The 15,223-nt window shown below is 40.0% G+C and overlaps 2 protein-coding genes across 2 annotated transcripts in view; both read left to right on the top strand.

The window, feature by feature from the left end:
* INTS4 (integrator complex subunit 4) overlaps window positions 1-15,223 on the top strand; it is a 106,762-nt gene that overhangs the window by 35,754 nt on the left and 55,785 nt on the right. The window contains exons 5-8 of the mRNA XM_032639557.1: window positions 6,618-6,803; window positions 7,432-7,482; window positions 11,849-11,937; window positions 13,084-13,204. Coding sequence (XP_032495448.1) covers window positions 6,618-6,803; window positions 7,432-7,482; window positions 11,849-11,937; window positions 13,084-13,204 — 447 coding nt within the window. The remainder of the gene's footprint in view (window positions 1-6,617; window positions 6,804-7,431; window positions 7,483-11,848; window positions 11,938-13,083; window positions 13,205-15,223) is intronic.
* LOC116757619 (peptidyl-prolyl cis-trans isomerase A-like) lies at window positions 10,148-10,673 on the top strand. Its single transcript, XM_032639560.1, has one exon. It carries the CDS (start codon window positions 10,163-10,165, stop codon window positions 10,655-10,657), a length of 495 nt encoding a protein of 164 aa, XP_032495451.1. The 5' UTR covers window positions 10,148-10,162; the 3' UTR covers window positions 10,658-10,673.

The following is a 15,223-nucleotide window of genomic DNA, read 5'->3' on the forward strand; positions in this document are numbered from 1 at the left end:
GTGAGAATGTGTGTATGTTACTTCCACAAAGTGTCAGTGGCCTGGTTTGCTAATCATAAGAATTGGGTGTTCCTGAAAAAAACATAATTCAAAAAGGGTCATGTATCACAATGTTCATTGCAGCTCTATTTACAATAGCCAGGACATGGAAGCAACCTACGTGTCCATCAAGAGATGAATGGATAAAGAAGATGTGACACATATATACAATGGAATATTACTCAGCCATAAAAAGAAATGAACTTAAACTATTTGTAGTGAGGTGGATGGACCTAGAGTCTGTCATACAGAGTGAAGTCAGAAAGAGAAAAACAAATACCGTATGCTAACACATATATATGGAATTAAAAAAAAAAAAAGGTTCTGAAGAACCGTGGGGCAGGACAGGAATAAAGATGCAGATTTAGAGAAGGGACTTGAGGACAAGACTGGGGGAAGGGTAAGCTGGGACAAAGTGAGAGAGTGGCATGGACTTATATATACTACCAAATATAAAATAGATAGCTAGTAGGAAGCAGCCGCATAGCACAGGGAGATCAGCTCAGTGCTTTGTGACCACCTTGAGGGGTGGGATAGGGAGGGTGGGAGGGAGACGCAAGAGGGAGGAGATATGGGGATACATGTATATGTATAGCTGATTCACTTTTTTATACAGTAGAAACTAACACACCATTGTAAAGCAATTGTATTCCAATAAAGATGATTAAAAGAAGGGGATATTAATTTAGTATCACTGTGTTTATCAGGCAGTAATTAGAAACCCAAGCAGTTTGTCATGGCTTGAGAATAGTGATACTTGGGAGTAGCAATATAAATGTATGTAAAGAAAACAGGTATTGTAGAGCTTTTAAGTATTTAAGGTTCAAATGCCCAACTCTGAACATAGTAAGCAAAGTTTTAGAAATCATGACATTATTTATTTATGAAGCTGGATAGGGAAAAGAGCTCTAGATGGAGTGTCAGGAGACTTGGATTCCAGTATCAACTGTTCCACTAGGTTATCTTTGCGTTATTAGACATATCACTTAATCATTATCATCCTATAAAATAGGGAATTGGTGAAGGCACAAGGAGAGAGATGGGTGATTACTGAGGGTACTTTCAGTGACTGTATATCCCAGTGTTAGAGTGAGCAAGAGGGAAACTTGTGTGATTTCAATCAGTGATTTCATTTATGGGTAGAAAATCCTGGAAAATTTGAACTTGAAGGGAATATCCAAAGATACTACTTTGTGAACTTGAAGGGAATATCTGAAGATTCTCTTTTGTATTGACAATTTTACATGCAGTAATCTCATTATTTTAGATTATAGTAATAATAGCTAATAGTCATATTATGCTTTATAGTATATAAAGTTTTTTTTAACATTTATATTCTTATTTGAGCCTTATGATACACCTGTAAGTTAGGTAAGGCAGATATTATTGTTCCTTCTTTATAAATGAGGAAAGTGAGACCCTAAGAGGTCCAGTTGCTTGATCAATGTTACATATATAGAGTCAGAGCTGAAATTTGAAGCTAGGTCTTTTTTTTTCAATCTATATATACTTTATAAAATGGAAATTTTCAAATGTACTTATTCTTTCCAGTTTTTGGTGTAAATTTGACAATTATTTATGCTTTGTAATCTTTTTCATGTTTTTTCCTTCCACTTTTTGTTGTAGTCTAATGTAATATTTTTAAGGAAATCCCTGACATGTTATTTAAATTATAAATACTTAAGTATGTCTCTAACTGATAATAACTGATATGTTTTTAATATAGCCATGATGCAGTTATTATCAGTTATTCCATATCATCTCATACCAGTTCATATTAAAATTTTTAAAATTGCAATAAATATCTTTTTGTAGTTGGTTTTGTTTTTGTTTTTTTGGATTAGTGTGTATTACCTTTGGATAGTCTCTTGAATTTCTTTTAATCAGTAACAGTGGCCTCTTTTGTTTTTCCTTTAATTGCCACAGATTTATTGAAGAAACTGGATCATTGGTCTTGTTTATGTCCTACATTCTGGATTTGATTGCTTCCTTTTGGTGTCATATATATGTTGACAGTGGGAACCCCTACAGATTGGCTTCTGTGTCCTTTTGATCTGGACTCAATTAGTCCTTGATATTCCCTTGCTTTTTGGCACAAGGTGTCCCAGGTTCTTCTTACATATTTCTTGCCCAGCCCTTAAATTAGTCATTTCATTAAAGTATTTTCAGTTCCTGTTATTGCATTATGCAAATAGCCTATTTCAGTAGCAGTGGACTAGGATTGAGGGAGAGATAACTGAAAATTTGTTAAAAATGATGGTGAGAAGTGCCAAAATGAAAAAGATTGACAGTACTAAGGGTTGACAAAGATGTGGCATATCTGGAACATTTACATATCACTGGTGGGAGTGTAAATAAGTTCAATTAGTACAACCACTTTGGAATACTATTTGGCAGTCTCATCTTAAGCTGAACATATACATGTCCTGTGACCCAGCAATTTCACTTCTTACTGTATATTCAGCAGAAATGTGAACATGTATACCAAAAGCCACATTCAAGAATAAGCAGAGAGCATTATTTAGAACAGCTGCAAACTGGAAATAACCCAAATATCTATCAGCAGTAGAAAGGATAAATGGATTATGGTGTGTACACAAATGGAATACTGTACAGTAATGAGAATGAATAAACCATTGCTATAATGCCATACTGTGGACGATTCTCACCAACATAATATTAAGCAAAGGAAGCCAGGCACTATTTGATTTTATAAAGTAGAAAACTAGGGGCTTCCCTGGTGGCGCAGTGGTTGGGAGTCCGCCTGCCGGTGCAGGGGACACGGGTTCGTGCCCCGGTCCGGGAGGATCCCGCATGCTGCGGAGCGGCTAGGCCCGTGGGCCATGGCCGCTGAGCCTGCGCGTCCGGAGCCTGTGTTCCGCAACGGGAGAGGCCGCAACAGTGAGAGGCCTGCATACTGCAAAAAAAAAAAAAAAAAAAGTAGAAAACTAGACAAAATATATGTTAGAAGTCAAGATAATGGCTAATTTTTGTTGTTGAAGTATAGTTGATTTACAGTATTATATGTTTCAGGTGTACAGCACAGTGATTTAGTATTTTTATAGGTTATACTGTATTTAAAATTATTATGAAATATTGGCTATAATCCTGTAATGTACAATATATCCTTGTAGCTTACTTATTTTATACATAGTAGTTTATACATCTTAATCCCCTACTCCTATTTTACTCCTCTTCCTCTTCCCACTGGTAACCACTAGTTTCCTCTCTATGTCTGTGAGTCTGTTTCTGTTTTGTAATATTCATTTGTTTGTTTTATTTTTTTAGGTTCCATTATAAGTGATAACACCCAGTATTTGTCTTTCTCTGTGTGACTTATTTCACTAAGCATAATACCCTCCAGATCCATCTGTGTTGTTGCAAATGGCATATTCCATTTTGTGTGTGTGTGTGTGTGTGTGTGTGTGTGTGTGTGTGTGTGTACACGTACACCACATCTTCTTTATCCGTTTATCTGTTGATGGACACTTGGGTTGCTTCCATATCTTGGCTATTGTAAATAATGCTGCTGTAAACATTGGGTGCATGTATCTTTTCCAAGCAGTGTTTTTGTTTTCTTCAGATATATACCCAGGAGTGGAATTGCTGGATCATATGGTAGTTCTATTTTTAATTTTTTGAGGAACCCCATACTGTTTTCCATAGAGGCTGCACCCATTTTCATCCCCACCAGCAGCGTATAAGGGTTCCCCTTTATCCACATCTTTGCCAACATTTGTTATTTGTGTTCTTTTTAATGATCGCCATTCTGACAGGTGTTAGATGATGTCTCATTGTAGTTTTGATTTGCATGTCTCTGATGATTAGCGATGTTGAGCATCTTTTTATGTGCCTCTTGGCCATTTGTATGTCTTTGGAAAAATGTTCAGGTTTTCTGCCCAATTTGTAATCAGGTTGTTTGGGTTTTTTTGATATTGAGGTATATGAGCTGTCTATATGTTTGGAATATTAACCCCTTATTGGTCATGTAATTTGCAAATATTTTCTACGATTCACTAGGTTGTTTTTGTCAGTGGTTTCCTTTGCTGTGCAAAAGCTTTTAAGTTTAATTAGGTCCCATTTGTTTATTTTTGCTTTTGTTTCCTTTGCCTTAGGAGAGAGACCCAAAAAAATATTTCTATGATTTATGTCAAAGAGTGTTCTGCCTATGTTTTCTTCTGGGAGTTTTATGGTTTCTAATCTTACATTTAGGTCTTTTTTTTTGGGGGGCTGCGTTGGGTCTTAGTTGAGGCACACAGGATCTTCATTGTGGCATGCAGGCTCTTCATTGTGGTGTGCAGGCTTCTCCCTAGTTGTGGCGTGTGGGTTTTTCTCTCTCTAGTTGTGGCGTGTGGGCTCCAGAGCGCGTGGGCTCTGTAGTTTGTAGCTCAAGGACTCTCTAGTTGAGGCACATGGGCTCAGTAGTTGTGGCGTGTGGGCTTAGTTGCCCTGCAGCATGTGGGTTCTTAGTTCCCCGACCAGGGATTGAACCTGCGTCCCCTGCATTGGAAGATGGATTCTTTACCACTAGACCACCAGGGAAGTCCCACAGTTAGGTCTTTAATCCATTTTGAGTTTACTTTTGTATATGGTATGAGAAAATGTTCTAATTCATACTTTTACATGTAGCTGTAGAGTTTCCCCAGCACCACTTATCAAAGGGACTGTCTTTTCCCCATTGTATATTCTTTCCTCCTTTGTTGTAGATTAATTGACCATAAGTGTGTGGGTTCATTTCTTGGCTCTCTCTTCTGTTCCATTGATCTGTGTGTCTGTCTTTTTAAAAATTTGTTTATTTATTTATTTTTGGCTGTGTTGGGTCTTTGTTGCTGCACACGGGCTTTCTCTAGCTGTGGCGAGTGGGGGCTGCTCTTTGTTGCAGTGCGCGGGCTTCTCACTGCAGTGGCTTCTCTTGTTGCGGAGCATGGGCTCTAGGCACGCGGGCTTCAGTAGTTGTGGTACACGGGCTCAGTAGTTGTGGCTTGTGAGCTCTGGAGTGCAGGCTCAGTAGTTGTGGTGTATGGGCTTAGTTGCTCTGTGGCATGTGGGATATTCCCAGACCAGGGCTCAAACCTGTGTTCCCTGCATTGGCAGGCAGATTCTTAACCACTGAGCCACCAGGGAAGTCCTGTGTGTCTGTTTTTGTGCCATTAACATACTGTTTTGATCATGGTAGCTTTGTAGTATAGTCTAAAGGCAGGGAGCATGATTCCTCCAGGTTTGTTCTTTTTTCTCAAGATTGCTTTGGTGATGGTGGCTTTTTATTTTATTTTATTTTTTAGGTGGAAGGAAGCAAATTTTGTTATTAATAATAATCGTAACAATAGCTGCTAATGTTTATGGAATTCTCACAACACTGCAGATGCTTTGCATGCACTTAATTTAAATTAATTTACTTTCAGTTCTCCTAAGAACCCCCAAAAGAAGGCCCTTTATAATCCATATTTAGTCTCTGTACTCTGTGCTCAACATATAAAAGATTCTGAAAGGAGCAGTCTTTTTTTTCTTTTTTGGCTGCATTGGGTCTTCGTTGCTGCACATGGGCTTTCTCTAGTTGTGGCACATGGGCTTTCTCTAGTTGTGGCAAGCTCAGCCTAATCCCGCGTTGAGAAACGCGGGCTTCTCATTGAGGTGGCTTCTCTTGTTGTGGAGCACAGGCTCCAGGCGTGTGGGCTACAGTAGTTGTGGTGCATGGGCTCAGTAGTTGTGGCGCATGGGCTTAGTTGCTCTGCACCATGTGGTATCTTCCTGGACTAGGGATTGAACCTGTGTCCCCTGCACTGGCAGGTGGATTTTTAACCACTACACCACCAGGGAAGCCCAGGAGCACAGTCTTAAAGGAGATGGACTTGTGAAAACAAGACATTGCAGTACAATTTGATGCCTGAGAGGATACTACAGCAGCTCCCAAGAGGAAGGGCCTAGCTTCTTGCTGGGGAGGACGAAGCCTGATGGTGGCTATTTTTGATGGTGGTAGAGTAGTTACTGGGAGAGTTGGTCATGTTTTACTTCCTTATCTGGGTGCTTCTTATTTGTGTGTGTTTTGTGAAAATTCATTGAGCTGTACATTTAATATTTTTGCATATTTCTGTATGAATATTAAAAATTTGAAAATTTATGAATTTTTCTTCTGTTTTTAGATTTGATAGTAAATAAAATGCAATTAAAGGGGTCACTTTTAAAGTACCTAGTCTTTACAAGGCCAGGTGCTTGCTGTTGGGAGTATAATGTTGAATAAATGGGAGTCTTGTTTTCTAAGGACTCATGATTCTTTTTGGAAGACACATACTCAAAAAACATGAAGGGAATTCCTTGGCCGTCCAGTGGTTAGGATTAGGCACTTTCACTGCCAGCGCCTGGGTTCAATCCCTGGTTGGGGAACTAAGATCCCACAAGCCACACAGCATGGCCAAAAAAACAAACAGCAACAACAACAAACCCATGAGACTAGACAGACTAGTGAGAATGTAGTGTTTGAAGCCATTCCTAAAGTTGACACAGTGCTTTTGTTTCTGTGTTTTTGTTTACTTTTAAGATATCTTAATCATGTCCTTTTGTTCTCTCTTTTCTTTTTGTAGCACCTGACAGATACCTCACATGGTGTAAGAAATAAGTGTCTGCAATTACTTGGTAATCTGGGTTCTTTGGAGAAAAGTGTCACAAAAGATGCAGAAGGCCTAGCTGTCAGAGACGTCCAGAAGATTATAGGGGATTACTTCAGTGACCAGGACCCACGTGTCAGAACAGCAGCTATAAAAGCCATGGTAAACGTGATCATGGAAACTAAATGGAGATACTGTTTTTTGTTTTTTTTTTAAGTTAATGGCTAATGCCACCTTGGATACATTCTGAATCCCCCCCAGGGTATACTTTATGCACACTTTCAGGAAGGTGTTGGTGGCATCACAGAACTCAAAGGCACACATTCCTTTACAACAGTTGCTTATCTTTGGGCTTCTTTGGTAGCTTTCACCTGCATTTCTGAAACATGGAAGGTACAACTTGTATCCCAGGTCTATGGGAGAGATGTTACTTGGTATTATAGTACAGTAGGTACAGGTTATACCTTTGTATTTCAGAAGTATAGGTGAAAGTTATGGGGGAGGGTTGCTCTTTAGGGGGAGATGGTGTTAACCATTTCTTCCTCAGCCTCCTTATCATTATTTCGTATTTTTTCTGATATCCCCTTGGGACAGTCCATGGGTTAGATTGATTAAGTGTTTGAGTGTTTCTACTGAAAAGTCCAGGTTTCTTATTTATATAGCACTGATTTTGGCCAGAGGGAACCATGTTAATGTGATATAATGGGGAAAAAATATATGAGATTGTGGGGAGACATTGGAAATATTGATTTTTTTTTCAGAATACTTAAACTGTATCTTTATTATCTAGTTGCAGCTCCATGAAAGAGGACTGAAATTATACCAAACAATTTATACTCAGGTACCTTAAATGATTGCTGTCTAGAAGAGGAGGGAGGTGGAGAAATCATGAAACTGGGAGGGTGGCACGCTGGTGGTCAGAATTTGAAAACGTAGAGCTTCAGCTGGCTAACAGTGGCAGTGTGTGATGAATGTGCAGTTGTATCCAAAACATACATTCTAAGAAGAGAATGGGGAATATGTAATGAATAGCACTAGTGCATGTGAGGAGGACATTTGGGAGGATTTAGGTAGCTCAGTATGAATGCCAGAGTATACAAAGAGAAGTGTAGTGTTCAGAGTAAGGAGAGTGGTAGTCTTGTTGATCTCTGTTTGGTTGACTGAAATTGACTTCAAACCTGAAGTCAATTCAGGGCACCACACTTGAGAAACTGGAGTATTTCTGGAGGAGGATGACCAAGACCATGGGATCGTATGAAAAGATATCACATGATTGTTATAGCATTGGTAAGGAAAAGCACAATGAAATTATAGTATCATTAGGAGAAGCTGACCGAGTGCCTAACCAAAAGCCCTTACATTTATTCTTGTAGAATAATTGGATGTATCCACGCTCAGAGACCAGTTTTTGTTAGCCTATTGAGAGTGGTTTTAGCTTTTAGAGGAAGAGGATAATTAGCCAAACCCCTATGACTGATGTGTAAACCAAGTACGTTCTTTTACAAATGAAGTAGAATGAGTTCAGAATGGTTATGTTGGTGTGACCTATAGGAAAACTGTGTGGGAAACCAAATACTTAAAGGAAACTTGTAGAGTAAGGACTCAAAGGAAAAAGAGTTAGTCCGATGATTCAGACGTTTAGTGACATAAGACTGTGTCAGTTGGTTAGGCAAGCAATGCTGTGGACCTCAAGGGAGTGAGGATGGAATGATGCGGGAGGATTTGAGATATGAGGTAGAATTAGTTACTATAATGAGTTCATTTTGATTATCTTGAGTTTGAAGGGTTGATGGGATACTTATGAGGAGAATTCCAGGTCTGGAACTCAGGAAAGATCAGAGCTGGAGGTGGATATTTGGAGCCATCAATATCTAGGGGTCATGGGGATACCCAGGGAGAGTAAGAAGATTGGAAGTGATGAGGATGGAGCCAGGGGTGAGGTCCAACGTTTAAGAAAGGAGCCCTAATATGGAACTGAGGAGCAGCTTGATGGAGGAGGAGGAAGAATATATTCCAGAAAAGGCAAGAGGGCATTCTCATAGTCAGCAGTGTCAAATGCTGGTGAAAGGTCGTTTAGGATAGCACTGAAATCTGGTCATGGGACTTAGCAACAAAGTGGTCACTAGTGAGTTTAAAGAGAGCAATTTCAGTGGAGTGCTGGGACTGGGGGAAGCCAGATCAGGGTCTTTTGAGGTGAGGCATTTAAAGTCTATTGACTATGACTATACTTTAAAGAAACTTGACTATGATAGGAAAGTGGGGTAGAAGTTGGTAGAAGGGGGCATAGGATTAAGGGTTGTTGTTGTTTTTTTTCCTGTATTTTAAAAACAGTTGCTAAGTATGTTTATATGTTGAAGGGAGAGCTAGTGTTACGATAGAAGAGACAAAGGGGAATAAATGCTGGAGTAAGTTCCTTGAGGCAGAAAATCAGATTCATGAGCTGATTCATCCAACAAATGTTAGTGAGTACCTAAATGCTGGCTGTATAATGCCAAGCATGTTATAATAGATAGGACCCATGCCCTTCACATTGTCATAGGTAAGACAGGCAATTAACAAATAAGCAAACACAGTTATAGCATATGAGTATTGCTGTGAGGTAAATCAATAGGATGCTATCATAGAGAATCACAAAGAGGATCTATTTTGGAGGATGGTAAGGGATGGTCATGTGAGGAAGTGATGGGATCCATAGCAAAAGTAGAAGGATTAGGAACTAGAAAGGACCCTTTTCCCTCAGATACTGAGAAAACAAGGGGTGGGAGAATACAGGAATAAATGAATTTATAACTGGTGTGGAGTAGTTGAGTGGGTTTGTGCCTGAGAACCTTGATTTTTCTCAGATAAACAGGTCGCCTTATAGCTGGTAGTAGGATAGAAGTCCTGAGGAAAAGGTTAAGAAAAGCTGCCTTGGGGCTTCCCTGGTGGCGCAGTGGATAAGAATCTGCCTGCCAATGCAGGAGACACGGGTTCGAGCCTTGGTCCAGGAAGATCCCACATACTGTGGAGCAACTAAGGCTGTGTGCCACAACTACTGAGCCTGCACTCTAGAGCCCTTGAGCCACAACTACTGTTGTGAGCCGCAACAAGAGAAGCCACTGCAATGAGAAGCCCGTGCACTGCAACGAAGAGTAGCCCCTGCTCGCCACAGCTAGAGAAAGCCCACATGAAGCAACGAAGACCCAACATAGCCAAAAAAAAAAAAGAAAAAGGCTCATTAGCCACCTTTCTGAAAAAAAGAAAAGCTGCCTTGGGAAATGGAATTGGAAAGCAGGAGTGTAAAAGATTTCAGAGTAGGACTAATAAGGTTTGAGATCATGAATCACCAATCCCCTAGAGAGTGTGGTCTTTGCCAGTGCTCTGCTGCTGCCCTTGTGAAGACTAGAGAAAGTCTTATGTTTGTGGAGCAGCTGTAGCAGAAATCCTGAGGGGGTTGTGTATGATGATGCAGACAATGCTGTCAAGAGACTGAAGTGGCTTTGCAGACGCCGCCACATCGGAACCTCCCACGCTGCCCAACCATGGTCAGCCCTACCGTGTTCTTTGACATTGCCGTCGATGGCGAGCCCTTGGGCCGCGTCTCCTTCGAGCTGTTTGCAGACAGAGTTCCAAAGACAGCAGAAAACTTCCGTGCTCTGAACACTGGGCAGAAAGGCTTTGGTTATAAATGTTCCTGCTTTCACAGAATAATTCCGGAATTTATGTGCCAGGGTGGTGACTTAACACACCATAATGGCACTGGTGGCGAGTCCACTTATGGGGAGAAATTTGATGATGAGAATTTCCTCCTGAAGCATACGGGTCCTGGCATCTTGTCCATGGCAAATGCTGGCCCCAACACAAACGGTTCCCAGTTTTTCATCTGCACTGCCAAGACTGAGTGGTTGGATGGCAAGCATGTGGTCTTTGGCAAGGTGAAAGAGGGCATGAATATTGTGGAAGCCATGGAGCGCTTTGGTTCCAGGAATGGCAAGACCAGCAAGAAGATCACCATTGCTGACTGTGGACAAATCTAGTAATAAATTTGACTTGTGTTTTATCTTAACCACTAGACCATTCCTTCTGTAGCTCAGGAGAGCACCCCTTCATCCCCATCTGCTCAAAATATACTGTAATCTTTGTGCTCTCATTGCACTTCTTTGGGTTCCATATTTTCCTTATTCCCCTCCAAGTTTAGCTGAATTGCAAAGTTAAGTTTATGGTTATGAAATAAAAACTAAACAACAACAACAAAAAGAGACTGAAGTAAGGACAGGTATAGAGCAAGGAAAAGGTGGTTTATTTGGAAAGAAAGGACAGAATTAAAGCAGTGGTTCTCAACCAAGGTGATTTTGCCCTCCAGGGCACATTTGGCAACATCTGGAGGTATTTTTGACTATTTCAGTTGCTAGGGAGAGGAAGAGGGTGCAGTGCTACAACGACCTAGTGGGTAGAGGCCAGGGATGCTGCTAAATATCTTATATTGCACAGGACAGCCCCTCACAACGAAGAATTATCTAGTCCAAAATGTCAATAATAGCAAGGTTGAGAGACCCTGCTTAAACGGATAGGTAACTTAAGTGGGGTGAAGAGCAGGTGTGATGGGTTAAGTCATGGCGATGGAAGAGCTGGTAGAGTAGCATATATGGTCAAAGCATGGAATATAAGATTTTAAAATTTCAAAAACCGTTTTCTGGGTGTTGTTGAAGTCTAGGGTGTAGCTATGACTGTGGGTGGAGTAGGGATATTCCATTTCAGACTAAAGTAAAAAAGGAAAATTTGGCCTCTTTTTGGCAGCTTAACGTTAAAATTGTACATTTATTTAGAGTGCTTGAATTTTCAGATGGACTGTCAGTCAGAAATTTGTGCTCTAGTTTTACAGATAGGGAAAAAACTCATCTTTGGTGTTTGAGCCTGTCAGGGTAGCACTGTGGGCTCCCAGCAAGCTTTGCTATGATTGATGCTGTTCTAGATGGCTTTTGTGCTATCTATCAATCTGTGGTTCTCCTTTCAGACATGGGGTGGGAGGGTACACAGTCAGAACACAGGCAGAGCAGCTGGCAGAGGCCAAGAATTCTTTGTTGGGCAAAGGTTCAAGAAGTTAAAATCACCCCATATGTGTTTTGATTGGTATCCTTATCCAGCCACCGTATCTTCATTTTGAAAATAGTTTGAACATCACCTGGGAGGACACAGAACTAACAGACTTTTGGAATCCTTGTTTGCAGGCTTGTAAATTGCTCTCTGATGACTATGAACAAGTGCGCAGTGCTGCAGTCCAGCTTATCTGGGTTGTCAGTCAGCTCTATCCTGAAAGGTCAGTGTGGGTGTAAGCCAGCTTTTGTTCATTGCTAAGCCATTTTTCTCTCCTCCCACCATGCAGAAAGCCCACCTCCAGAAAAGGAATGTTGGTTAGATTTTTGGAAGGCAGTATGGAATAGGGGAAAAGCATGGACCCTGAAAATCAGGATGCTTGGTCCTTGTTTTTCAGCTCTGCCTTGAACTTTCTGTGTATGCTGGGAAAGACACTTCACCTCTCTGGGTCCCAACCTCCTCAACTATAGATGAAGAGATTGGATGGTCTTTCTCAAATGCTATCCACTCCACCTCTGCCCAACCCTTAAAAAAAGTCTTTAAAATGGTTTGGGGCACATTTTAGTAAATACAAATGCCAGCTAAAGATACCAGGTGAATTTGAGAATAATGATCCCTTATGTAGTGTTTTCCTGGTTAAAAATATTTTCATAGGGAATTCCCTGGTGGTCCAGTGGTTAGGACTTGGTGCTTTCTCTGCTGAGGGCCTGGGTTCAATCCCTGGTCGGGGAACTATGATTGCACAAGCTGTGAGGTGCGGCCAAAAATAAAAAATTTTTTTTCACAGTAATTAAATAATTTATCTCACAGTGATTCTTTGAGGTGGAGAGACAGGTATTATTTATTCTGTTTTATAGAACTCCTTTTATAGGAAAAAGAAGTGTTTTTTCCTCTTCATTAAACTACCTACTGAAATTGAAAAACAAGAATGAGTTAATAAAGCTATAGACACCACCCCCCACCCCCCGCAAAAAAAAGACTAGCTGGAAATTGTCTTTTCATTTAGGACCAGATTTGCAAGTATGTTTTTTATTGGTTTATTCTGAGACTTGCTATATTGACAGCAATGCAATTATAAGAGAGAATAAACTTAAAGATAACTCTGTGGTAGCTGTTTTTGGTATCTCATAAATCTTTGAATCTTCAGTGTTAAATACTTTTACTCAAGACACAAATTTGCATTGCAACTAAAAATAAACAAATCCCAGACTGATTTGGTTACTCTGAAATGTATTTCATCATTATAGGATTTGAATTATTCAGTTATCATTTCTATTTGTGCTGATTTTCATTGGTCATTCTCAGTTTATTGAACCTGCAATTTTAGGCTCATGTTTTGTCACTTGTGGTTTCTTTTCTTTTAATTTAGCATTGTCCCAATCCCTTCTTCTAATGAAGAAATTCGCTTAGTTGATGATGCGTTTGGAAAAATTTGTCACATGGTCAGTGATAGCTCCTGGGTGGTTCGAGTTCAAGCTTCAAAGCTATTGGTAAGTTACATCTTCTTTAATGAGCATATTACCTGTTACACTTGTAAAACATTTTGAGAAACTAGATAGAGACAGGTGTAATGCGCTTTTATAAACCTTAGTATTTCTTAAAATAGAAAGAAGTTGTTCCCTTTCCCATAGAGAAGTAGTCTTTGAGAACTAGAAAGAATTTTAAAGATAATCCTATTTAATCTTGTTAGCATATTAGACAACCAAAGTCTAGAGAAAAAGGAACATAATAATAAAAATAATTGTTACCGTTACTAAGCACCTGGTATGGCCTAGATACTTTGCTATGAGGCCACTTAATTATCTCATTTATTCTTTTTTTTTATTGGAGTATAATTGCTTTATTATCCCATTTATTCTTACAGTAACCCAGCAAGGTAGGTGCTATTATTCCCACTTCCCAGGTGAGAAAGCTGAGGCTCTGAGAATTTAAGTAAATTATTCAATTTATACAGATAGGAAGTTGTAGAATGAGATTCAGATGCTAATCTGACTTTTAGCCTCATTCTTTCCTACTGTTTTGCCTTTGGGGACTCTAGTATATTTGTAAGAACATTTTTTTCTTTTTTTTCCTGTATGTGGGCCTCTCACTGCTGTGGCCTCTCCCGTTGCGGAGCACAGGCTCCAGACGCACAGGCTTAGCGGCCATGGCTCACGGGCCCAGCCGCTCCGTGGCATGTGGGATCTTCCCGGACCAGGGCACGAACCCGTGTCCCCTGCGTTGGCAGGCGGACTCTCAACCACTGCGCCACCAGGGAAGCCCCCTATAAGAAAAATTTTAACTTTTCAGAGATAGAACTGTCTTATAGAAGAAGGAGGGTTGGCGTAATGCTCAGCCTTATTTTATACCTGTGTTGTCTTGGACATGTCACTTTTTCTTAGTCTCATTTCCTCATCTGTTAAGTGGCTTATAATATCTCTCATGTTTACATCACAGGGTTGTCATGACACTCAAATGAGATCCTGTCTGTGAATATGTGTATAAATTGTGAAGTACTACACTATGCAAGGTGGTGGGGTTGTTATAATATATAAATATATATGTAACTATCTATAAAAATTTGTATTAATGTCACAGCAAGGATATCTGAAATTCTTTTTGATAACTTCTCTTTTGAGGGCCCCCAACTATGCCAGTCTTAGTAAGATTGTTGGCTAAAAAGTTTGGACTTGATTGTACTGGACACAGATCCTGTGATACCCCTAGTCCTTTGACCAGTATTTTGGGGGTAACTGCTGAAACCTATGTGAAGCACTTTCATGGAAAAATAAGGAACTTGGACGATCTCAGTATTTCCTGCTTACAGATTATATTTCTTGTCCATAATAAAATATAGAGTTAAACAAGCCAGCTGTTAGTGATTTTATTTTTGAATTCACATTTTAAAGCCTTGTTTTGATTTGTGGATATATTAAAATTCAGAACAATCCAATCATTCATCAGATTCCTTCATTCAGCGTGTACTGAGCATCTACAGTGTGCTGTGTGTGTGTGAGGGGATGTTTTAGAGGAATAATTCAATGATATGTTGTCATCTGAGTAGGCAGTTAGAAAAGTAATCCTTAAAGCAGAGTCATTCAAATTTTTTTTTTTTTTTTTTTTTTTTGCAGTACGTGGGCCTCTCACTGTTGTGGCCTCTCCCGTCACGGAGCACAGGCTCCGAACGCGCAGGCTCAGTGGCCATGGCTCATGGGCCGCGGCATGTGGGATCGTCCCAGACCGGAGCACGAACCCATGTCCCCTGCGTCGGCAGGCGGACTCTCAACCACTGCACCACCAGGGAAGCCCCAAATTTTTTAGTTTTGTACCCCATAGAATCTAAAATTCATTTATGTAAAGCTGTATGAATAATGAATCACAGTGGTGAATTGAAAAGATTTTCACTTAGATGACTATAATTTGACTCAAGTGCTTTATGTTATTTAAGTGATTTCAAATCCAAACAACTCTAAATTACATGATTATATGATTATACTTCAAAAGTAATTAATAATCTAATCTTGCTAATA

Source organism: Phocoena sinus, chromosome 8, assembly GCF_008692025.1.
Source record: "Phocoena sinus isolate mPhoSin1 chromosome 8, mPhoSin1.pri, whole genome shotgun sequence".
Taxonomy (NCBI): Eukaryota; Metazoa; Chordata; class Mammalia; order Artiodactyla; family Phocoenidae; genus Phocoena; species Phocoena sinus.